The following is a 24,103-nucleotide window of genomic DNA, read 5'->3' on the forward strand; positions in this document are numbered from 1 at the left end:
CGGAGACGCTGCGAAGGGAGCCCATCTCCGGCTCCCGGGATCCCGGGGTGAGTGATGGGGGCGGGGGTAGATGCGCATGACCGGGCGGGCCGCGAAGCCCCGCGGCAGGTGAGACCCTTGCACGGCGGGAGCCTTTCCAGATGAGCAAGTGTAGCCTTGGCACAGCTGGGGAGGAGAGACCCCTGGACCTGCCAGGAGACCTGGGGGAAGCCTAGGCTCTGTCACCAGTTATGAGGTCGCCCTTGCCTTACTTAACCTCTCTGAGACTCAGTTTCCCGTCTGTACGATGGAGAGAGGAATCTCGCCCTTGCCTGCCTCCCAGGGACCGTTTTGCAAGCCACCCAGTGCTTCGAAGGTAGTGTTAGAAGCAGCTGAGCTGGGGTTCCAGAGTCATACCAGCTGCGCTCCACCTGAGCCTCTCAAAACGGCTCCTTAAGCCCAAGCTTAGCTCCGTGGGGCCAGTATGTGTTCATGGGGTGGGGCAGGTGTGGAAGCATGGGCAGGGACGGGAGAAAATACAAATGACATACGCGCCCAAGAGCCTTTTCCACTCATGGTACTGTGTGATTGGTATCCCGTTATACAGATCAGAAAACTGATGCCCGGAGATGCTAAGTGATTCATCTGATGTCCCACAGTGGAGCCAGAGCTGAAACTGAGCACTCAGGAGCCCCAGCTAAGGGCTCTGCAGCACACTGCTGGGAATCAAGGAGGAAGGACAGAGCCAGTGGGGGGTGTTCTTGTCTCCTTGGCTCTCCCACCCCTGCCAGGCGGCTGTATTATGATACCGTAATAAAAATACTGTATAAATAATTAAATAATGTAAGTAAGGCAAAGGAGACCTCGCAGCTGGTGACTGTGAGGCTGCTTAGGGCTCCTGGGCCAGGCCTGCCCCTGGGGGGTGGCCTGAGTTCCTGCGTCCATGGCACAGCTGGTGAACCTTCAAGTTGTAAAGCTGTGTCTCCTCAAGTTGTAGAGATGTGCCCACCATCGCCTTTGTCCTAGGCTCTCTTAACCTCCACGACCCCTGGTTGCCGGCCCCTTTGCTCTCTCTGGACCCGGTGGACTCACTCTGTACCCCAGGCCCCCACTGACTTCTTGTGGGTCCCAGGCCCACTCACCAGTGTCATCGGAGACGCTGGGCCTCTGGCTGCCGGACGGAGAGCGTAGAACGTCATCGCTGTACATGAGGAAGCTGTCGTAGTCCTCCCCGCTCTGGGCGTCCACGATGGGGATGTCGGGGATGATGGGGACTGCAGGGCAGGGGAGTGAGCCAGGGCCCTGGCTGCTGCCCTCTGTCCCCCTACCCCGTCTGCCCCTCACCTCCCTGCCCACCACTCACTGGACATGGGCCGCTTGGGCTGGGTGGCCAGGTTGATGATGGCCTCCCGCTCGGGCCCCCAGCCTGCCCCGTTGCGCGCCTTCACCGTGTAGCGGTAGGGCTGGGACTCCCGCAGGTTCTCGATGAGCAGCATCCGGTTCTTAGGATTGTCAACCAGCACCTTCTTCATGGGTCCAATGGGTCCTGGGGCAGGGAGAGTGTTTCAGAGGGTCACCCAGGTTCCAGCCTGGTCCCAGCACCACCCCAGACACAGTGGGACCGCCGTGCCTCCCCTGGATGGCACCCAGAGGCTGGGGAGCAAGGCACAGCGAGCCACTGCTGAACTGCCGCCTGCAGAGCCCTGAGAGTCAGCATGACTGGTGTAGACATGTGTCACCAGCCCTCCAAGGGACTCTGCTGAGTAAGTGGCAGAGCCAGGGCTGGACTCAAGTTGGCTCCGTTGTCCACCTCTCCCAGTATGTCCACGGTGCCTCCACATGAGGTGAGGGCATGCAAAGGGGGTCGCCCACCCCTGCCTCCCTTCCAGGACTGGCGAAATAACTGTTCTGCCAGGCACTCTGATCTTGGGCTACCAGATAAAATACTGTATAAAATAATACTCTTTTTTTTTTGAGATGGAGTCTGGCTCTGTCACCCAGGCTGGAGTGTAGTGGCACGATCCTGGCTCACTGCAGCCTCCACCTCTCAGGTTCAAGCGATTCTCCTGCCTCAGCCTTCTGAATAGCTGGAACTACAGGCATGAGCCACCATGCCTGGCTAATTTTTTTCTTTGTACTTTTTAATAGAATCAGGGTTTCATCATGTTGGCCAGGCTGGTCTTGAACTCCTGACCTCAAGCAATCCACCCACCTTGGCCTCCCAATGTACAAAATAATTTTTTTTTTTTTAGACGGAGTTTTGCTCTTGTTGCCCAGGCTGGAGTGCGATGGCGTGATCTCGGCTCACCGCAGCCTCCGCCTCCCGGGTTCAAGCGATTCTCCTGCCTCAGCCTCCTGAGTAGCTGGGATTACAGGCATGTGCTACTGTGCCTGGCTAATTTTTGTATTTTTAGTAGAGACGGGGTTTTGCCATGTTGGTCAGGCTGGTCTCAAACTCCCAACCTCAGGTGATCTGCCCGCCTTGGCCTCCCAAAGTGCTAGGATTACAGGCATGAGCCACCATGCCCTGGCCAGAATTTTTTTTTTTTTTTGAGATGGAGTTTTGTTCTTGTTGCCCAGGCTGGAGTGCAATGGCACGACCTCAGCTCACTGCGACCTCTGCCTCCCAGGTTCAGGTGATTCTCTTGCCTGAGTAGCTGGGATTACAGGCCTACGCCACCACGCCTGGCTAATTTTATATTTTTAGTAGGAATGGGGTTTCCTCCATGTTGGTCAGGCTGGTCCCCAAATCTTTTAAAGTGCTATCCAAAATTCACAGCCTCCTGTATTTCTGTTTACTAAATCTGGTAACTTTTCTCTCACCCCAGGAAAACCATGCAAGCGTGAGCTCCCTGGTTACCTGCTTGGGCAGGGGTGCCCCTGGGCCTGTGACCCCACTCCGCATAGGTAACCACCCGCCCTGCAGGCTTCTGGGTTTGGCCTTAGAACGCAATCCAGCCCAAATCTGGCCAAAACACTAAGGATGCCTCAGGCTTATCCGCTGACCAGGATGACGGCCTTGAGTGCCCTGCACAGCAGGTCCAGGGAGTGACCCGGAGCTCCCTCCAGCTTGGCCCCTCCCCTTCCACAGCTGTTGTCCCCGCGGGCAGGAAGGGAGGATCTGGTTCTTACGGTTGTCCTCGTTGACTAGGCCGTAGCAGACCTCGTAGGCTGTGATCTCACCGTTGGTCTCAGCCGGCTCAGCCCAGCTCAGCTGGGTCACCGTGGAGGAGACAACATTGAAGGCCAGACGCCCTGGCTCGCTGGGCACTGGGGAGCGGGGGATACAGAAAGAGTGCTGTCAGTGGCAGAGGGAGGGAGTGCAGGCTAGCCAGGGGACAAAGGGACAGACATGGCGAGGCCTCACCTTCCTGGTGGGTGCGGCAGGACACTGGGGAGCTGTAGGGTCCCTCGCCTTGAGCCCCGTAGGCACACACCTTCATCTCATAGTCGCAATATGGGTACAGGTTGGTGAGCTCCACTGAGGGCACCTTGCTGTCGAGCAGGTGGGCTTCGGACTCAGCGTCACCCTGAATCCAGTACTTTACCTGCCCCCCCCAGGGACAGGGTCCTGGTCAGGGGGAAGCAGCAGGCACCCACACTGCCCGTCCCTCCGACGACCTCTGCCTTACTGTCCTCTTTGCACAGATGAGAGACACTGAGGCCTGAGGGAGGGGCTGAGAGATCTGCCATGTGCACGTATCAGGACTGGGGCAGAGTGGGTCCCATTCAAGGAAGGAGGGCAAATGTCTGATAACTCAGGAATGGGTCTTCCCTCTTCCCCAGCACAGACCAGGTTTCCTGTTGACCACTTGTGCTAGGGTCCACTGTCACCGCTCTCTCAGGGGACCCTGGCCTCCGACGGCCCACCTCTCCCGGGAGTGCTGATGCCACACCGCCCATCCACCTGTCATGGCCCTCAGCCCCCTACCTTACCCTGTACCCCATGGGCTTGCCAGAAGGGGGCAGCCAGTTGAAATGGATCTTCCTGGACCCAGCGGCCTTAGCATTGGGGTTCTGCGGGGCGCCCAGGTTGCCGTGAGGGGGTGGCTGTGATGACACCATCTGACTTGTCAAGCTCCTGTCCACTTCATCTAATGGGTCAAGTTGGGGCAGGGCAGCCGGTTCAGACCCCACTTTGCCACCAGGGGGTGCCAGAGACCCAATTAAACACCCAGGGCTCCCTGCCCAGCGCATTCAACTCAGACCTGCCCACCCACGTCTCTGGGGACATGGTACCCCATTACTACCACATAGGGCATCCTGTCAAGCTTGGCAGAGGGCCCAGGAGGGTCTCTGGAGAAACAGAAGGAGGAGGGAATTGGTTTGCCCCTTTCTCCCTTGGCAGCTCAGGGAACATTCCACGTGGGAACATTAGCTCCCCACCCCATCTCCACACTGTACCCTGAGTATTTCCCTTCTTTCCCATCTTCCCAGCAGGCCTTCTCCCAGCGGGGAGGCTGAAGGCTGAGAGGAACTATCTGGCCCACCCCTTCCAGGAGCACCTGCGTGTTAGAATGGAGGCTGATGCCAAAGGGCTGGGGTCGGATGGGAGAATTCCTATTGTGTGGTGACAACATGATCTCAGCCTCTCTGGCTATAGGGTTGCCAGATAAAATTCAGGATGCCTGGTTACATTTGAATTTCAGATAAACAGCAAGTTTTTTTTTTTTTTTTGAGACAGACTTGCTCTGTCACCAGGATGGAGTGCAGTGGCATGATCTCGGCTCACTGCAACCTCTGCCTCCCGGGTTCAAGCAATTCTCCTGCCTCAGCCTCCCAAGTAGCTGGGACTACAGGTGCACACCACCCTGCCCAGCTAATTTTTGTATTTTTAGCAGAGACGGGATTTCACCGTGTTGGCCAGGATGGTCTCAATCTCTTGACCTCGTGATTTGCCCACCTCAGCCTCCCAAAGTGCTGGGATTACAGGCGTGCCCAGCCAAGATGAACAGCAAGCTTTTTTTTTTTGTGGAGGCGGGGACACAGTCTCATTTCGTGGCCCAGGTGCTGTGCAGTGGTGTGATCACAGCTCGATACAGCCCAGATCCCCTGAGTTCAAGTGATCCTCCCACTTCAGGCTCCTGAGTAGCTGGGACCCCAGGTGCACACCATTATGCCAAGCTAATTTGTTTATTTTTTGTAGACATGAGGTCACGCTGTGTTGCCCAGGCTGGTCTAGAACTCCTGGGCACAAGTGATCCTCCCACTTCGGCCTCCCAAGGTGCTGGGATTATAGGTGTGAGCCAGTGTACCCAGCCCCTCTTGTAAAAAAAAAAATTAGGGTAAGTATGTTCCAAATATTGCATGGGACATACCTATCCTACCAATGTGTATGTTGATCTGAAATTCAGATTTACCTGGGTGTCCTGTGTTTGGATTTACTAAGTCTGGCAGCCCTGGCAGAGAGACACCCCCCCTCACCTGTCTTCCCTCTCCCTCTGCTTAAGCCAATCACAGGCTCTGCTCACCTGGATCTCTGATGATGATGGTGGTAGAGTGGGGCTGGCCCAGGTGGGCCCCGAACTTAGGGTTGCTGAGCTGGACATGGAAACGGCGAGCCTGGCGGCCCCGCAGGAGGGAGTCAACCTCTTGCAGCTCCAGGAGCTTCACCTGCAGCTCTTTCCAGGCCTCCCCGGGCTGGAACAGCAGCTCACCCTCCATGGGGATGTAGTCCTGGGAGTGGAGGGGGTCAGGGTCAGGGTCATGGCTGAGGGATGAGACAAGAATCACGGCCACACGCTCCCTCCCAACCTCACGGACACTGCAGAGACCATCCCTACTTGCTGAGTGGAGTACTTACATCAGTTTCAGATGTGTGTGTGTTTGAGACAGTCTCACTCTGTCACCTAGGCTGGAGTGCAGTGGTGTGATCTTGACTCACTGCAACCTCCACCTCCTGGGTTCAAGCGATTCTCAAACCTCAGCCTCCTGAGTAGCTGGGATTACAGGTGATCACGGCTCATTGAAGGCTTGACCTCCTGGGCTCAAGTCATCCTCTCCCTCAGCTTCCTGAGTAGCTGGGACTACTGGTGTGCACCACACCTGGCCAATTTTTTTGGTGTGTTGTAGAGACAGGGTTATCCTATGTTGCCTAGGCTAGTCTTGAACTACTGGCCTCAAGCGATCTTCCCATCTCGGCCTCCCAAAGTGCTGAGATTACAGGCATGAGCCACCCAGCTTCATTTCTTTATTTTATTTATTTATTTTTTAAGACGAGGTTTCACCGTGTTGGTCAGGCTGGTCTTGAACTCCTGACCTCAGGTGATCCGCCCGTCTCGGCCTCCAAAGTGCTTGGATTGCAGGCGTGAGCCACCACGCCCGGCCGGCCCAGCTTCATTTCAATGCTTGCCTGAGCTTTCCAGGATGAAAACGGAGAAAAAAAAAAAAAAATCTTTCCCATAGACGACCACTAGGTGGCGCTTCGAGGCAAGATTTCAATTCCAAGCGCAGTAGCCAGGGCCGTGGCTGGGGAGGCAACCCCATGCCACTCAACTCAGAAAGTGAGGCCCACAGTTGTAAAAAACAAAACAAAACCAAAAACCAGGGAGCTGCCTGCAAGCAACCTACATGGATACTTCAAAAATGTCAGTGTCGCCAGGCGCGGTGGCTCACGCCTGTAATCCAAGCACTTTGGAGGCCAAGGCGGGCGGATCACCTGAGGTTGGGAGTCGGAGACCAGCCTGACCAACGTGGTGAAACCCCGTCTTAAAAAAAAAAAAAAAAGGTCAGTGTCATTAGCCAGGCATGGTGGCTGGTGCCTGTAATCCCAGCTACTCAAGAGGCTAAGGCAGGAGAATCGCTTGAACCCGGGAGGTGGAGGTTGCACTGAGTTGAGATCACACCACTGCACTCCAGCCTGGGCAATGGAGCGAGACCCTGTCTTAAAAAAAGTCAGTGTCACAGAAGACAAAGCCAGGAAACTGTTCTAGATTAAAGGAGACAAGACACGTGACAAAATTCAATGCTACGTCCTTGATTGGTTCCTGGATTGGGAGGAAATAAAGCTATAAAGGACACTATTGGGATATCCAAACATGGGGACATTGGAGTATGTACTCATTTTATTTTATATATTTTTGAGATGGTGTTTCACTCTTTCGCCCAGATGAAGTGGCACAATGTCGGCTCACTGCAACCTCCACCCCCAGTTCAAATGATTCTCCTGCCTCAGCCTCCCTAGTAGCTGGGATTACAGGCACCCACTACCATGCCTGGCTAATTTTTGTATTTTTAGTAGAGACGGGGTTTTGCCATTGGCCAGGCTGGTGTCAAAATCCTGACCTCAGGTGATCCACCTGTCTCGGCCTCCCAGAGTGCTGGGATTACAGGTGTGAACCACCAATCCCGGCCAGAATATGGACTAATTTTTGGTACTAGTATAATCAATGTGAAGATACAGACATCCACATGTATATCTATATGTGTATGTCACTATCTATATAGAAAGAAAGAGCCCAGCTAGGCGTGGTGGCTTACGCCTGTAATCCCAGCACTTTGGGAGGCTGAGTCGGATGGATCACAAGGTCAGGAGATTGAGATCATCCTGGCTAACACGATGAAACCCTGTCTCTACTAAAAATACAAAAAATTAGCTGGGTGTGGTGGCAAGTGCCTGTAATCCCAGCTACTTAGGAGGCTGAGGCAGGAGAATCACTTGAACCTAGGAGGTGGAGGTTGTAGTGAGCTGAGATCACTCCAGCCTGGGTGACAAGAGCAAGACTCTGTCTCAAAAAAAAAAAAAGAGAGAGAGAGAAAGCAGATATTAACAATCAGTGAATCTATGTAAAGGGAAAATGGGTGCTAATTGTATTGTTCTTTCAATTTTTCTGTATGTTTGAAGTTTTTCAAAATAAAAAGGTGAGAAATTAAAATGTTTTAAAAAAAATCAAAGCTTTTTTTTTTTTTTTTTGAAGTCAGGAGTTTGAGACCAGCTTGGCCAATATGGTGAAAACCCGTCTCTACTAAACCACTTGTCCCAGCTACTTAGGAGGCTGAGGTTGAAGAATTGCTTGAGCTCAGTTCAAGATTGCAGTGAGCCAGGACTGTGCCACTGCACTCCACCTGGGGCTACAGGGAGACCTTGACTCTCAAAAAATTCTTCTTTGGAATTTTTTTTTGTTTTTAAGAGAGTGGATGTGTACTTCTTTGGAATTTTCATGGGGACACATTGGAAAAATAATGAGAACAGTTCTTATCAATAAAAAGAAGTAAATAAAAATAGGATGTGGCCAGGCAGCCCAGGCCTGCTGACTCCACACTCCCCTATGTTTGCCGAATGGGCCTGTGGGCTCAGGGAGGCCAAGACTTTATTACTTTTGAGAGAATTTTGTTTTCTCTTTTTTTTTTTTTTTTTTTTTGAGACAGAGTTTCACTCTTGTTGTCCAGGCTGGAGTGCAGTGGTGCGATCTTGGCTCACTGTAACCTCTGCCTCCTGGGTTTAAGTGATTCTCCTGCCTCAGCCTCCCAAGTAGCTGAGATTACAGGCATGCACCACCACACCCGGCTAATTTTTTGTATTTAGTAGAGACGGGGTTTCACCGTTTTGGTCAGACTGATCTGGAACTCCTGACTTCAGGTGATCCACCCAACTCGGCCTCCCAAAGTGCTGGGATTATAGGCATGTGCCACCGTGCTCGGCCTCTTTTTTCTTTTTTTGAGATGGAGTCTCGCTCTGTCACCCAGACTGGAGTTTAATGGTACAATCTCGGCTCACTGCAACCTCTACCTCCCAGGTTCAAGTGATTCTCCTGCCTCAGCCTCCCGAGTAAATGGGATTACAGGCACGTGCCACCATGTTTGGCTAATTTTTTTTCCAGGTAGTGCTGAAGAAATGTATTTTTTTTTTTAGTAGAGACCATGTTGGCCAGGCTTGTCTCAAACTCCTGACCTTATGATCTACCTGCCTCGGCCTCCCAAAGTGCTGGGATTACAGGCGTGAGCCACTGTGCCCGGTCATTTTTTTCCATGTTGGTCAGGCTGGTCTTGAACACCTGACCACAGGTGATCCGCCCGCCTCGGCCTCCCAAAGTGCTGGGATTCCAGGTGTGAGCCACCATGCCAGGCCTTTTTTATTTATTTATTTATTTATTTATTTTTTAAATAGAGACAGAGTTTCACTATGTTGCCTAAGCTGGACTCCAACTCCTGGGTTCAAGTGATCCTCCCACTGTGGCCTCCCACGGTTGGGATTACAGGCATGAGCTACTGCATTGACTCAGGTTTTGTGTTTTTTTGTTTGATTTTTTTTTTTTAATTATTTTATTTTTTTGAGACAGTTTCTCACTGCATTGCCCAAGCTGAAGTGCAGTGGCGTGAACATGGCTCACTGCAGCCTCAACCTCCTGGCCTCAGGTGATTCTCCTGCCTCAGCCTCCCAAGTAGCTGGGTCCACAAGTGTGCGCTACAGTGCCTGGCTAATGCCTAAATCGTTTGTATAGACAAGGTCTCACCACATTGCCAAGGTGGTCTCCAACCCCTGGGTTCAAGTGATTCTCCCACCTCTGCCTCCCAGTGTGCTGGGATGACAGGTGTGGCCACCATGCCCGGCCTTTTTTAATTGTGGATTTGTTGCCAACATTTAAAACCTAGAAAGGCCAGGCGAGGTGGCTCACATCTGTAATCCCAGCACTCTGAGAAGCTGACATGGGTGGATCACTTGAGATCAGGAGTTTAAGACCAGCCTGGCCAACATGGCAAAACCCCGTCTCTACTAAAAATACAAAAATTAGGCCGGGCACAGTGGCTTGCCCCTGTAATCCCAGCACTTTGGGAGGCCAAGGTGGGTGGATCACTTGAGGTCAGGAGTTCAAGACCAGCCTGGGCAACATAGCGAGAGCCTGTCTCCCTAAAAAATGAAGAAGCAAAAAATTCCCACATGAAACAAACAAAAGCAGCAAAATTATGAAGCCTGTAAACCCAATCCTGCCTGCCTGCCACCTGGATTGGGCTGCCCCCGGCACTGGGGCTCAGCGATGAAGGTGACACTGGCCCAGCCACGGCACTCCCTGTCTTGAAGAGCTGCTCCTGCTGCTTGGCCAGGAGAGGGAAACCAGGACAGCCCTTGGGGAGTCTGACCTGGGGACATGGGGGTCTTCGATCCCAGCTCAAGAAGCCCAAAGCCTCCAGGACTGGGGCATACAGGGGAGTTTGTTTCTCTCCTGAGGTTTGGCTGCCCTGCGGATCCTGGGTTGTTGGAGGGGACAGGAATGGTCTCGGCAGGTCCCCGGCCCATGAAGGAGGAAAGAGCCCTCTTGGCCTGAGTCCCTAGCAGCAAGGGAACCTCACCCAGGGTGTCACTAGCACTTTGGGTGGGCGAGACTCCCCTGCTACAGGGTGGCAGGAGCAGGTGGATGTGTCCTTGGGAGGCCAGCCAGGGCACCACCAGCATCCAGGGACTCAAGTAGTTGCCATGTGCTGCTTTGTCCTGGGAACCCAATGCAGTACCCATGTAGCTCCCCCCAGGCTGTACCCTCGACCCCGTGCCAGAGCCTCACCCGGTTGCCCTGCGCAGTGCCATCCTGTGTGCGGTAGGAGACCTGGGATTTGCCACTATCCAGGACACGCCGAATGACAGGAATGCGGGCCACCTGCTCCCCACGGCTGACCGAGTACTCCGGCTGCTCAAAGGACACCACCCCACTGGCTGCAAGGACCAAGGACTGGTCAGAGCGTGCTGGACCCAGTCCTTTCCCACCTCCCGCTCTCCCGTGGCCCAGCCCAGAATCCAGGAGTCCACTTGGTTTCCTCTAGGCATTGCCCTCTGGGAAGGGTGCAGGAGTGGGACAGAAAATCCTTCCAGAAAAGGGTGAGGGGCCGGGCGCGGTGGCTCACACCTGTAATCCCAGCACTTTGGGAGGCCGAGGTAGGCGGATCACCTGAGGTCAGGAGTTTGAGACCAACCTGGCCAACATGGCGAAACCCCATCTCTACTAAAGCTACAAAAATTAGTCGGGCATGGTGGTGCACGCCTGTAATCCCAGCTACTCAGGAGGCTGAGGCAGGAGAATCGCTTCAACCTGGGAGGCAGCAGTTGCAGTGAGCCAAGATCACGCCATTGCACTCCAGCCTGGGTGACAGCGAGATTCTATCTCAAGAAAAAAAAAGAAGTAAAGCTGGAACAAAGTGTCCTGCAGACATCCTGGAAGGGCCAGGGCAGAGGAAGGTCAGGCAGGAGCAGGACCAGAGACGGAGCTCTCAGCCCTGGGCCTGGAGCAGAGCAGGAAGAGGCCTGAGGCCTGTGGCTTCAGGCGCAGGTGGGGAGAAGGGGTCAGATGTCCATGGCAAGATGCCTTGGCCGACCCCTCCTCTAGAGCGAGAGGAACAAGGGGCTGATCCCTTATGATGAAGCTAACAGAAGCTTCCATTTACGGAGCGTTCACCACCAGGCACTGTGCCGAGGTGAACAGCCACGGATTCTGGGTTGTTGGAGGGGACAGGAATGGTCTCGGCAGGTCCCTGGCCCATGAAGGAGGAAAGAGCCCTTACCCATTTTACAGATGGAGAAACCAAGGCTTGCAGAGGTTAAGTGACTGGCCCAGGCCACGTGGCCAGGCCGCACTTCCACTTAAGCAGGAGGAACCCCCCAGCCCCCATCTGCCTCCCCCGCTCTCCCCACCCTGACCCACCTTGCTCCTTGATGATGGTGATGTTTACCAGGCGGCGGCCGAGGGTGGCAGTGCCCGCGGGGACGTCGATGGCCTCCACCAGCAGCTGCTTCTCCTCATCGTCCTCAGGCCGGATGAAGAGGGGCACCCGCACATCCACCAGCTCCACGCCCTCCTGGAACTCCACCATGCCCCGGGCGTCTGGGTGGGGGTCGGGAGGTGGTCAGAGGTGGGTCATAGGGCCACATGAGTGGGAGGTACGAGGGGGTGGCACAAGGGACCCGTCCTCCTACCCTGGTCTGCAGTGAGGGTGTAGTAGCCAGGGGCCACCTTGAGCTCGTGGAAGGCCCTCTGCTCCACCTGCTTCTCCGTAAGCTTCAGAAGCGCCGGCTTGGCCGAGCGGGGCGCCATCAGCACTGTGTCCACAATGGTGTGGTCTTGCCTGGGCCGAGGGGGGAGGGGTCAGGCTGGCACCTGTTGTCCCTATCCCTCCTGCCTGACCTCTCCCCTTCAGGGGCTAGGATGTAAGTCAACAAGAAATGCAGGGTCTTCAGAGGCAGGCAGTGCTCCAGGCCCACGCCCCTTACCCTGCAGTCTCAGCCCAGCCACGGTGCCTCCCTGAGCCTCAGCGCCCTCCTCTGTCAAGTAGGCTTCCCTGCCCACCTCATCAAGGGCTGGACAGCAAAGATGCTAAGGGTGTGAGTGCTCAAGCCAGGCTGCTGCGGCCCCAGCCCTGGCTCTAATTCTCAACAGCTGAGTAACCTTGGGCAAGTCACTTAACCCTTTTGAGCCTCAGCTTCCTAATCTGTAAAATGGGAACAGCAGTGATATCTACCTCCCAGGCTTGACGAGGGGGCTGAATAAGATAACCACATCAAAAGCCCTCAGGACGATGTCTGGCCTGTAGCTGGCCCGCAGAAATGCTGGTCAGCCATTCTTTTTATTTATTTATTTTTTGAGATAGAGTCTCCCTCTGTCACTCAGGCTGGAGTGCAGTGATGCTATCTCAGCTCACTGCAACCTCTGCCTCCTGGATTCAAACAATTCTCCTGCCTCAGCCTCCCACGTTCCTGGGATTACAGGTGCTTGCCACCACGCCCAGATAATTTTTGTATTTTTAGTAGAGATGGGGTTTCACCATATTGTCCTGGCTGGTCTTGAACTCCTGACCTCAGGTGATCCTCCCGCCTTGGCCCCCCAAAGTGCTGGGATTACAGGCGAGAGCCACCACGCCTGGCTGACTTCTTACTCATGGCCACGTGCTGTTACTCTAGCCCTGCTGTTTCTGCATCGAGACCCCCTCCTCACTCCCTTGCTCTCCCCTGAAGGGCCAGGACTCGGAGTAGGACCTAAGGAAAGAGGTGTGTGACCTGCTGGCCCATCCTCATGGTAACCTGCCTGGCCCCCAGAGGTGCACCCAGGATCAGGGTCTTGGACCCTGGAGCGGATGGAGCTGGGTGCCTGCTATTGCTGGTACTGGGTGGGGGGCTGGGCTGTCACCCATGTGAGAGCGGGGACTGGGCTGATTCGCCTTTGCCCAGGGCTTTTGCTACTGCATAGCAAGCCCTTTACATTAGCATTTGTTGAAGAAATGATCCAAGGAACAAATGAAGGTCTGAACCCATGACGGACACATCTGCCCCTCCCTTCCTATGGAATGGAGTTGGAGCAGGGATGGAGGGGGCAGGTGGCTGGGCTGGGGACAGGCGGGCAGGACGTGGGGGCTGTCTCACCGCGTCTTCTACTCACTTTTTCCCGGCGTTGGGCTGCTGTCTGTGGGGACAAAGAGAACGCTGTGAGCCAGACAGCCCTGAAGTGGAGGCTGCATCTGCCTGCGGGCTTCAGCTCCGAGCGGCTCCCCCACCCAACCCAGGCACCCCAGGACTCACCGGAATTTGGTCTGCTGGAGCTTGTGAACACCAGAGATCTGTCTGTACACCTCATTCAGCTGCCAGGCAAGGGAGGGGCGTGAGGCTGGGCCTAGGTGACCCCATGGCAAGCCCTCAGGCTGGGGACCTGGGGAGCCTCGCAGGCTCTCTACCCAGAGGCCCTCAAGGTTAGCTGGGGCATGCCCCACGCGGCCTCCTGCCCTCTGGAAACAGATCCCAGGATGCCCCTGCCAGGCACAGGTCCAGAGAAGCCCCTCTCTAGTGAACGAATTTCGGTGCCACAGCCGTGTTCGCTCTGCCCTGCCCACACCCCCCTGCCCTCGAGCCCACACCGCCAGCCAGGCTGAGCTCCTGGGTCCTTACGTTCTCCTCCACCTCCTGGCGCAGCTGGGTGCACTCTCGAGTGTCGGGCTTCAGCAGGTTCTCGGTGCAGAGGCGGGCCAGGCGCAAGGACAGCCCGTAGGGCACTAGGGGCAGGCAGTGGGAGGTGGTGAGACGGATGTGGTCAGCCCCCCGCATGACGGGCACCACAGAGCGTCCCTCCAGCAACCATGCTAGGATCAGGGCATGCCTGGCCAGCAGGCCATGCATGTCGAGGCATGGGGTTCACAGTACCATCAGGACGGGGCAAAAGGTGGCTGAGCCCTGTGCCTGCACCCCACACCCAGAGAAGAGGCGTGCTGTGATCCCAGATCTGGAACAGAGGGCCCCAGGGGCACTACCCAGAGCTGCGGCATCCAGCCCCGCCCTCACCCAGCTCCGTGGGGTTGATGCTGGAGGCATGAGTGGCAAAGCCAGGACGCTGCACGTTGTTGGTGACCTTCCAGCGGACCACGTCACGGCCCTTGAGGTTCCCACTGCGCAGCATGGGCGTGTCCAGGTGGTCCGAGGCCATCAGGTTCTGCCGCAGCATGTAGTGGTCTTCCTTGAAGCCCACCATGTGACCTGCAGGACGGGGTCCTCAGCACAGCACCCCTCCCTAGACCCACACAGCCCAACCTCATCAGGTGGGACCCCCAGAGCCTCCAGCCTCTGCCGTTCTAGGCTCCGTCCCCGCTTCCCTCCACCCCAGCTCAGAGAAAGAGCAGTTAGAGCCCCCACTGCCCGTTTATGCCAGGCCCATACCTCGGTTGCAGCAAGGGAGAAGTGCCAGGCAGGCCTAGGAGACAAGGTGGGTGAGGGTGAGGCCAAAGACAGCTGCCCTGGCCCAGGTAAGCCCCTCCAGCCACCCCACTCCATGCCAATAGTCCAGAGAGGTGGCACTGCCTCCCCAGACACCAGAATATCCAGGTGGTGGCAGGGGTAAGCATGGCACACATGGGCATAGAGGGTGATGGGGGCAGAGGGCTCCCAAAGTTTGTGCCATGGAACCCTCATCCTGCCAGGTGCTCGGGAAAGGTTCTGTGGTCAGATTCACTTGGGAAGCACTGAATTCATTCCCCCTGCCCCTCTTGCAGGTTCATTAGCGACAGGACTATATCAAAGGCTCTGAAAAGTCCTGCAGAAAATAATTCTTTTTTTTTTTTTGAGACGGAGTCTCACTCTGTTGCCCAGACTGGAGGAATGCAGCGGCATGATTTCGGCTTACTGCAACCTCTGCCTCCCAGGTTCAAGTGATTCTCCTGCTTCAGCCCCCTGAGTAACTGGGAATACAGGCACCTGCCTCTACGCGCAGCTAATTTTGTATTTCTAGTAGAGACGGGGTTTCACCATATTAGCCAGGTCAGTCTGGTCTGGAACTCCTGACCTCAAGTGATTCACCGGCCTTGGGCTCCCAAAGTGCTGGGATTACAGGCGTGAGCTACCGCACCTGGCCAGAAACTTGTTTCTTAAGCCTTCTTTTTTTCTTTTTGAGACCGAGTCTCACTCAGTCACCCAGGCTGGAGTGCAGTGTGTAATAATAGTTCACTGTAGCCTCAAACTCCCAGGCTCAAGCGATCCTCCTGCCTCAGCTTTCCAAGTAGCTGGGACGACAGGCCCGCGCACCTGTGCCTGGCTCAAACCTATTTGATCACGTAACTCCTTTTCTATGTAATGCACATTAATATCCCACAACACTGGGGGTTACTACAGAGTGTGGTCTCTGCTGCCTACAGCCCCCACTCTGAGCCATGCCATCCTCCACACTTTCCTCTCGTCTGTTCTCCCCAACAACGACCAGCTTCTGGCAGGCAGGGCCCTTCCTTCCCTGTTGTGGCTCCCAGGCCCTTTGCACGTGGCTGACCCCAGAGCAGGTGCTCTCAGGGATCTGGCCACCAATGGCTGATGGAGCGGGGGTCCTGGGCGGGCGCTAGAGCTGGGGCAGATGTGGGCTCAGCTTGACTCAGCTCCTTCCGAGGACCATGCATTTATCACCTGCCTCTAGCCCCAATTTCTCCGTCTGCCATAGGGCATAGTGACCTTGCCCCACTGACCTCATGGGGTGGTGGGGGGCGGGGAAATGGAGTCATTGGACATGCTGTCACGACAGCACAATGAGAAACACTGAGCTGAGCCAGGGCTGCGCTGGGGGCTGGGGCTCCAGAATGACTCGGGCTGGGAGCTCATGGGCCTTATCATCATTACTGTCACTTGGGAAGCTGCATGGGGTTGGTGGGGTTCTAGCCAAGGCAGGAGGGGCGATGGTGCGTGCTACGGGTCAGTCCCTTCTGAGAACTTTACTTCACTAATTTAAGCTTCAGCTCCACTTTCTGAGGTCAATTCTATGATCTTCATTTTATAGATGAGGGAACTGAGGCATGGAGAGACTACGTAACTTGCCCAGGGTCACACAGCTGGGACCAGAATCCAGACAGTTGGGCTCCATGGGCCAAAGCCTCTGGGTACAAAGCTGCGGGAGTGGGGATGGTGGGTGGGCTGTTCGGGGAACCATGGGGAGGGTGGGGACCCTGGTGGTAGTTGGGGACCCTGAGGAGGGCCCTGATGGAAGGTAGGGACCCTGTCAGGGAAGGGACCCTGTCAGGGAAGGGACCCTGTCAGGGAAGGGACCCTGGGGAGGTGGGGACCCTGTTGGGGTGGGGACCCTGGGGAGGTGGGGACCCTGGTGGAGGGTGGGGCCCTGTTGGGATGGGGACCCAGGTGGGAGTGGGGACCCTGGGGAGGTGGGGACCCTGTTGGGGTGGGGACCCTGGGGAGGTGGGGACCCTGGTGGAGGGTGGGGCCCTGTTGGGATGGGGACCCAGGTGGGGGTGGGGCCCTGTTGGGGTGGGGACCCAGGCAGGGGTGGGCTCTCACCTTGCAGCAGGCGCAGTACTTCCAGCAGAGCAGCAGCAACAGGGCCAGGAGTGGCAGGAGGAGGAGGAGCAGGGGGATGAGCCACCAGAAGGAGCCGGGAGGGCAGTCTGGGGAGGAGAGGAGGCAGGGGAGGTGGTGCCTGTCCTCCCCACTGAGCTCTGGCAACAAGCCCCTCCCTGCGCCTGGCCCACCAGCTCACCCTTCTTCCGGTGCACCAGGACGGTGCTGTTGGGCCCGGGGGCACCGTCGCCTTCCATGGTGTAGCTGTAGGTGCAGTCGTCATCCTCGTCCCGGAAGGAGCAGCGCACCACCACCTCCTCCGCTGCACCCATAGCCGGTCAGCAGGGCACCCCAACCACACCCCTCCGCCCCAGAGGACCCCAGGGTCTGGTGAGGGAGCCCTACTCTGGGATCTGCCTCACCCACTGCAGGGCCTCCCGGGGAAGAGTGGAAGTCCTGGCAAAGCTGTGCTCTCATCTGGCACAGGGACGGGTGAGGCGGGGCCTCCTGTGCTTAGGAGCATCAGAGCCTAGAAACCTACCTCCCCCACCTCCCTGACCTGAACATCGCCCAGGAACTCGGTGTCCAGAAAACGTATCTGACCTTGAGGAGGGGAGGCTGCATGTCCCCACAGCCCAACCATGTACCCCTGCTGCGTTCATGCCCCTGCCCAATAAGGTGCCTCCCACAAGACTCTCGGTCCCTTCCTGGGCCAGACTGTGTCCCACCACCTGAGTTCTATGCCTCCTGCCCAGGCTTTTACCCTCTTCTGGGACTCGGTGTCCTCTATCTGGGTTTTGTGGTCCCTCCCAGCTCTGGAGTGCCTGTCCGGATTGTGTGGCCTTAGCCCAGACTGCAAGCCCCTGCCCAGATGAGGACGCCCCTGCCCAGATGAGGACACCCCTGCCCTGTTGGATGACCCCTGCCAAGACCCTCAGCACCCCCAGCCCTCAGCCCCTGCCCCTACCTCTCTTAAGTTCATCCACCATCTTGACCTTGAAGTTGCATTCCTCGCATGTGCGCCCCTTCTTCTCCCCGGTGCCCCAGGCCTGGCACTGCACGCAGGAGCGTAGGTCCTCGCAGAGACCCGGGTGGATCTTGGTGGGGAAAGGCGGGACAGACAGACACTGTGTTGGGTGAGCTCTGCCAGACCTCGGCTTCCCAAACCTCTTGCCCTTGGCCAGATTCTGCGGCATCAGGCTCAGCCCCTCCTGCCCACCCTGCCCTGTGCCCAGGGTTCCCATACCCACACCCCATAGGTCCCAGCCTCACCGCCGAGTAGTTGATCTCGCAGATGGTATCCGTGTAGAGCGACTGCTGGTTGCAGTGGCAGCGGCCACACTCACAGTGGCCACGTCCATTACAGATGCCCTGGGGTAGAAGGGGGCACCAGTGAGCCAGCCATGCCCCATCCCTGCCTGCTCCCCTCTCCTCTCTCCACAGGATTCTCTCTGGAGAGCACGGGTGGTCCTGACAGACACAGTCTGTCTTATGCCCAGGCTTACCCCATTGCTGTCGATGCAGGTGGCATTGCTGAGGGGACAGTCACAGCTTGGGCCTGTCCAGTCAGGCTCACACACACACTGGCCCATGGAGCAGCGTCCTCGGTCTACAGAGAGGGACAGGGAAGGGAGATGAGAGTGACATCTGCCCCTGTAGTGCAGGCTGCCCACCTGGCAGGGAGGACCTGTGGGAGCAGAGCTGTGGGAGCCAGGATGCCTCTAGCCTGGGGCAGAAGTCATCTCTTCCTCACTTTCCTAGAATCTCCTTCCCTCCATCTCTGCCTTCATCCTGTCTTCTACCTTCCACTCTGCAGCCAGAGTAATCATCTCAAAACAAATCCAATCATGTGGCTCCTGTTCCCCTGGCTAAGAACCTCTAATGGGTCCTGGCCAATGCAATAAGGTCAGAAAAATAAATAAGATGTGTAAGCATTAGAAGGTAAGAAAACTGTTGGCCAGGCCTGGTGGCTCACACCTGTAATCCCAGCACTTTGGGAGGCCAAGGCAGGCAGATCACTTGAGCTCAGGAGTTCAAGACCAGCCTGGCCAACATGGTGAAACCCTGTCTCCCCTAAAAATACAAATATTAGCTGGGTATGGTGGTGGGTGCCTGTAATCCCAGCTACTTGAGGCTGAGGCAGGAGAATCACTGGAACCAAGGAGGCAGAGGTTGCAGTGAGCCAAGATCGCACCACTGCACTCCAGCCTGGGTGACAAAGGGAGACTCCATCTCAAAAATAAATAAAATAAATACATTTTAAAAACTATTCTTATTTGCAAGTATCCAAAGCATGTCACAAAGTATCCAGAAGAATCTACAGATAAATTATTAGATTTCATAGGTGTATTTAGCAAGGTGGCTGGATAGAGGATTAATATACAAATAGAAAATGAAATTAAAACTTCCAGTGACTTCCTTTTGTCCAACGGATGAAGTCCTGCCCTGGACTAGAACCGAAGCCCTTTGTACTCTGGCCCTGCCTCCTTTCCCTGAGGCATCTTCCTCCTTTTCTCTCTCATAACTCCCTCTGTGCCACATGTCTGCCTTTCTCCAGTGGTGCCCAGTTCTCTCTTCTGTTTCTCTGAGCACACTCAGGGACAGACAGTAAAGAGAAGAAATGGTGAACAAAAGCAAGAACAGAAGAAAGAGTAGAAAAGCAGGGGCTTGGAAAGTATACAATGGGGGTGTCATAAGTATTTGATGAGTAGATTTTCATTCATCCTCTTCCATTTGACTACCAATCCTTCCATACACCCTCTTGTCCAAGTTCTGTGACCCTGCCTAGCTCTGATGTTCCTGGTCAGACTGCAAGCCTATGGCTTGGACCTGTGAGAATACAGAGGAAGCTCCAGGCCCTCCAGCTAGAAATTTAGCATCTTTGGGCCAGGTGCGATGGCTCAGGCCTATAATCCCAGCACTTTGGGAGGCAGAGGCGGGCGGATCACCTGAGGTGAGGAGTTTGAGACCAGCCTGGCTAACATGGTGAAACTCCTCTCTACTAAAAATACAAAAGTAGCTGGGCATGGTGGCGCATGCCTGTAGTCCCAGCTATTCAGCTGCTGAGGCAGAAGAATAGCCTGAATCTGGGAGGCGGAGGTTGCAGTGAGCTGGGATTGTACCTTTGCACTCCAGCCTGGGTGACAAGAACAAAACTCCGTCTCAAAAAAAAAAAAAAAAGAAATTTATCATCTTTGGAGAGAGGAAAGATCATCATGCCATATACCTGCCAACCACTGGAGGGCTGGGTGGCACACACCCTAATGAGATAAGGGTGTGGACAAGGGGGGTGGGCATAGAAATGAACTGCCAGAGAGAACCTCAGGGGAGTTGGAATCTGAAAACCAGGGGAAAGTCCTGCCGGCAGTGGCCTTGGGCATGGACGTTGCAGATGAGAGAAGTGAGGTCCAGGTTGGGGCAGGACTTGGGGGCGGCCCTCAGGACATCCAGAGTGGGGCTGGGCCTGAACCTGGGGATTCTGATTCCAAGCCCGGCTCTCCCAACCTGGGTCCTGACAGGAAGTTCACACTCAAGGTCCACCCCTTACCCCGCCGTCAGCACTGGCCACAGCCATTGAGCTCACCATTGCAGAGGAACCCAGAGGTGCGGGGACACTGGAAGTTGTCATACTCGCAGAACTGACCCTCGTAGCGGCCTTCACCATAGCACACACAGTGCCCGCACTGGCACTCCCCATGGCCTGAGCACGGCTTGTCCTCGCCGTCCCGCAGGCAGGGCTGTATGTCGCTCAGAGAACCGGTGGAACAGTTGCAGGTCTGGCCACTCCTGAAGGAGGAACTGGTCACTTCCCCAAAACAGCCCAGGAGGAAGGCTGGGGCTTTTACTGTCCCATTTTATTTTTATTTTTTTAGACAGAGTTTCGCTCTCGTCACCCAGGCTGGAGTGCAATGATATGATCTTGGTTCATTGCAACCTCTGCCTCCGGGGTTCAAGCAATTCCCCTGCCTCAGCCTCCCAAATAGCTGGGATTACAGGTGCCTGCCACCATGCCCAACTAATTTTTGTATTTTTTTTAAGAGACGAGGCTCACCACGTTGGCCAGGCTGGTATCAAACACCTGACCTCACGTGATCCACCCACCTCAGCCTCCCAAAGGGCTGGGATTACAGGCGTGAGCCACCATGCCTGGCCTGCTGTCTGATTTCACAGATGAGGAAACAGAGGCTCTGAGAGGGCTGAGGCAGCTCCAAGTCAAGCAGACAGAAGTGGCTGAACTGAGACCTAAACCCCAGTGCCCTGTCACCCCTTCCAGTGTCCTTTCCCCACTGCTCTGCCTCAAGTTGCGACAGGTTCGCCCAGTGTCCTGAAGCTAAAGCCCTCACTGCCGTGTGTTTACCGGCTCTCTTCTGATTAGGCAATAGGACACATGACTCAGAATACCAAAGGCATGGAGTGAAAAGGAAGTCTCCCTCCTGTGCCTGTCCCCCAGTATTCAGACCCCAGCTCCGACAGCCACCCTGTCTCAATCCCCGCACCTTTTACTAGAGACGGCCCATATATCTCTGTATTTCAGAGTGCTGGGTTTGACCAGTAACTGGGTGTGCCCGCCCTCAGCCGTTTCTTTGATTGCCGCCCCACCCCTGGCCAGGTGTACAAGGTGCATGCAGGGTCAGGTCCCTGCAGGAGCCCAGCCTTCCCATCAGGGGCCACTGGTGTCCTGGGCGCCCAACTCCCTTCCCCGCTCACCAGCCCTCGCTGCAGACACAGTGTCCGCACATGAAGTCTCCGTTGAAGCTGCAGCGAGCTGAGCGCACCTCTTTTTGCTGGAATCAGACCATGGTGGGGTGTGTTGAGGGTGCAGGCCCAGGGCCACTGGACCCTTCTGCTGCCCTCTGTGCCTCGGGACACCCCACATGGGAGATGGGGCACAGGAGTCCTGCTTCATTCGTTAGGACCCCAGGGTGCTTGGCTCAGCTCTCCCCTCCTGCCCGGTGGAGCTACGTCGTACCAGCTCGCAAGGGCACACGTCACAGATGATGCCCACGTCCATCTTGAGGCCATCAGAGAAGGAAGGTTTCAGATGGATGTTGCCCTTCTGGTCCTCCTCCGGCAGCTGGCACACATGCGTCCCATCCACGTGCTCGATGGCCCGCAGCTGCACCTGGTACATGCCCTGCAGGGACCCCGTGGTCAGCCAAGGCAGACCAGCCCCAAGGACCAGAGGGCCACCGGTGCCTGAAGGCCCTCAGCCCCCAAGTTCCTAGGAGGTGTCTGGATCCCTGACATGAGCTCCTGCTCACCTCCCTCAGGGCTGAAAACTCCCTCCTTCCCAGTGCAGTCACAATCACGTCGACAGTGACAGTGGCTGGGGCCTCTGGGCTTTGTGACACTAATCCATTTACTGCCCCAGCAAGCCTTGGGGCTTGATGCTTACATGCAGAGGAAGCCAACAGGCAGAGGGGCATGCCGGGCTCATGGAAATGGCTGGCCCCAGGGAGTTGCACCCAGGCCTGCCTGACTCCAAGGGCCATACTCTTGACAGATGTTTCAGATGATTCCACTCTAAGCGGGGTGCTATGTCTGTCCCCCACCCTGCTGCCCCCACAGAGGCGTACCACTTCCCCCCGCCGGATGTGAAAGGACCCCGTCTTCGTCTTCTGGAACATCTTGGAAGTGACCTCTGTCCGAAGGCCTCGGGGGCTATCTAGGGCCCGGATGTCCAGGTTGGAACGGATGCGCTAAAGGAAGAAGGCAGTGGTCGGTGCTCTGCAGGGGGCCTGGCTGTGCTCCACCCCACCTTCATGTGCGGCTGGTGTCATGCAGGGTATCACAGAGCCTGTAGGAGCCAGGGCCAGGCCCAGGTGGCCCCTTTGGCCTCAGGGATAGCCAGAGACCCTTCCTCACCAGCCTGTCCCAGACCCATTTCTCCACCATGACCCAAGACACCCCTTGCCCGCCTCCCACCCTGCCCCAGAAGGGCTCAGACTCTGGAGCCTGAGCTGCCCTCACATTGAAGGCCTCCTCCAGCAGCTCCACGATGTTGGATGAGTCCTCCTGCAGCACCCCCAGCGAGGAGACCGGGAAATAGGTGTGAAGCTTCTGCGGGAGAGAAGGCCAGGTCTCAGGCTAAGCAGCTCCCTGAATCTGAACGCTCTGGGATTCTCCCCACTTTGAGGATGGGAAAACTGAGGCGTGGAACCTGCTGTGGTGTCGCAGAGCCTGCCCTCTTAGCCCCACCTGCTTGGGACTTGGAGTGGAGGATGGGCACATGACCTTCCCTTCCCACCAGGGTCCACTCTTGGGGTGCCCAAATGCTTTGGGAAGGGAGGAAGGAAGAAAGGGAAGAAGGGAGGAAGGAGGGAGGGAGGAAGGGAGGGAGGGGGGAAGGAGGGAGGGGGGAAGGGAGGGAGGAGGGTTGTCTGAGAAGCTCCATGGACCTCTGGCCTTGACCACCTCCCGCCATGGGGCCCCGGCTGTGTACCTCGTAGTAGCTATAGGAGTAGTTGGTGACAGCGAAGATGGGGATGATGTTGTGCTTGGCGAGCAGGCGCACCAGGGTGGGCACCGATGGGTAGTCCTGGGTCCTGTACTGGGTGTAGCTGCCCGTGGCATCCAGGTGGCACCGTTCATCATTTCGGTTCATGATGCCAGCCAGCACATTGGCACCGTCAGCCTCATAGTGGAAGGCTGACTCGGTGGAGAAGACTAGCAGGTGGGTGCTGTCCGGGCGCCAGCCAATGTCCCTCTGGGGAAGGCAGAGCGGGGCATGCCCACTGAGCAGGCTGCCTGCTGACACGCAGCACAGCGTCATACAGGATGGGGAACCAGGGTCCCAACACGGGGCCGGGCTTAAGCCACTGGATTCACAGCAAGTGCCATCATGAAAGTCGTATGTGACAGCAGATGACTGAGTGACAAGGCTGAGAAAAAGGAACCAGAGATGCAGCCCCCCCAAGTAGCTGGGGCCACAGGCATGCACCACACCCAGTATTTTTGTGTTCTCTATAGAGATGGGGTCTTGCCATGTGGCCCAGTTGGTCTCAAATCCTGGACTGAAGTGATCCTCCTGTCTCAGCCTCCCAAAGTGCTGAGATTACAGGCATGAGCCACCACGCCTTGGCTTGCTTTGTTTTCTAACTTAGTAATAAGGGTATCTTATTTTCTTTTTCTTTCTTTCTTTTTTTTTTTTTTGAGATGGAGTCTCACTCTGTCGTCCAGCCTGGAGTGCAGTGGTGCGACCTTGGCTTACTGCAACCTCTGCCTCCTAGGTTGAAGCAATTCTCCTGCCTTAGACTCCTGAGTAGCTGGGATTACAGGCACGTACCACCATGCCTGGCAAATTTTTGTATTTTTAGTAGAGACGGGGTTTCACCATGTTGGTCAGGCTGGTCTCGAACCCATGATCTTGTGATCCACCCACCTCGGCCTCCCAAA

At 56.0% G+C, this 24,103-nt stretch overlaps 1 protein-coding gene across 2 annotated transcripts in view; it reads right to left on the minus strand.

The window, feature by feature from the left end:
* ITGB4 (integrin subunit beta 4) overlaps positions 1 to 24,103 on the minus strand; it is a 37,161-nt gene that overhangs the window by 4,790 nt on the left and 8,268 nt on the right. For both annotated transcript variants that reach the window (XM_064369605.1, XM_064369604.1), the window contains exons 8-32: positions 23,151 to 23,414; positions 22,679 to 22,768; positions 22,285 to 22,407; positions 21,678 to 21,842; positions 21,416 to 21,492; positions 20,292 to 20,494; positions 18,214 to 18,317; positions 17,981 to 18,079; positions 17,676 to 17,805; positions 16,908 to 17,030; positions 16,709 to 16,815; positions 14,600 to 14,633; positions 14,228 to 14,419; positions 13,838 to 13,941; positions 13,475 to 13,533; positions 13,335 to 13,358; positions 11,879 to 12,027; positions 11,607 to 11,786; positions 10,476 to 10,624; positions 5,451 to 5,655; positions 3,916 to 4,073; positions 3,347 to 3,527; positions 3,112 to 3,249; positions 1,343 to 1,525; positions 1,122 to 1,253 (exon numbers count right to left, since the gene is read on the minus strand). In XM_064369605.1, coding sequence (XP_064225675.1) covers positions 1,122 to 1,253; positions 1,343 to 1,525; positions 3,112 to 3,249; positions 3,347 to 3,527; positions 3,916 to 4,073; positions 5,451 to 5,655; positions 10,476 to 10,624; positions 11,607 to 11,786; positions 11,879 to 12,027; positions 13,335 to 13,358; positions 13,475 to 13,533; positions 13,838 to 13,941; positions 14,228 to 14,419; positions 14,600 to 14,633; positions 16,709 to 16,815; positions 16,908 to 17,030; positions 17,676 to 17,805; positions 17,981 to 18,079; positions 18,214 to 18,317; positions 20,292 to 20,494; positions 21,416 to 21,492; positions 21,678 to 21,842; positions 22,285 to 22,407; positions 22,679 to 22,768; positions 23,151 to 23,414 — 3,373 coding nt within the window. The remainder of the gene's footprint in view (positions 1 to 1,121; positions 1,254 to 1,342; positions 1,526 to 3,111; positions 3,250 to 3,346; positions 3,528 to 3,915; positions 4,074 to 5,450; positions 5,656 to 10,475; positions 10,625 to 11,606; positions 11,787 to 11,878; positions 12,028 to 13,334; positions 13,359 to 13,474; positions 13,534 to 13,837; positions 13,942 to 14,227; positions 14,420 to 14,599; positions 14,634 to 16,708; positions 16,816 to 16,907; positions 17,031 to 17,675; positions 17,806 to 17,980; positions 18,080 to 18,213; positions 18,318 to 20,291; positions 20,495 to 21,415; positions 21,493 to 21,677; positions 21,843 to 22,284; positions 22,408 to 22,678; positions 22,769 to 23,150; positions 23,415 to 24,103) is intronic.

Source organism: Aotus nancymaae, unplaced genomic scaffold, assembly GCF_030222135.1.
Source record: "Aotus nancymaae isolate 86718 unplaced genomic scaffold, 86718_ANA_hifiasm-v0.15.2.pri h1tg000089l, whole genome shotgun sequence".
Classification (NCBI taxonomy): domain Eukaryota; kingdom Metazoa; phylum Chordata; class Mammalia; order Primates; family Aotidae; genus Aotus; species Aotus nancymaae.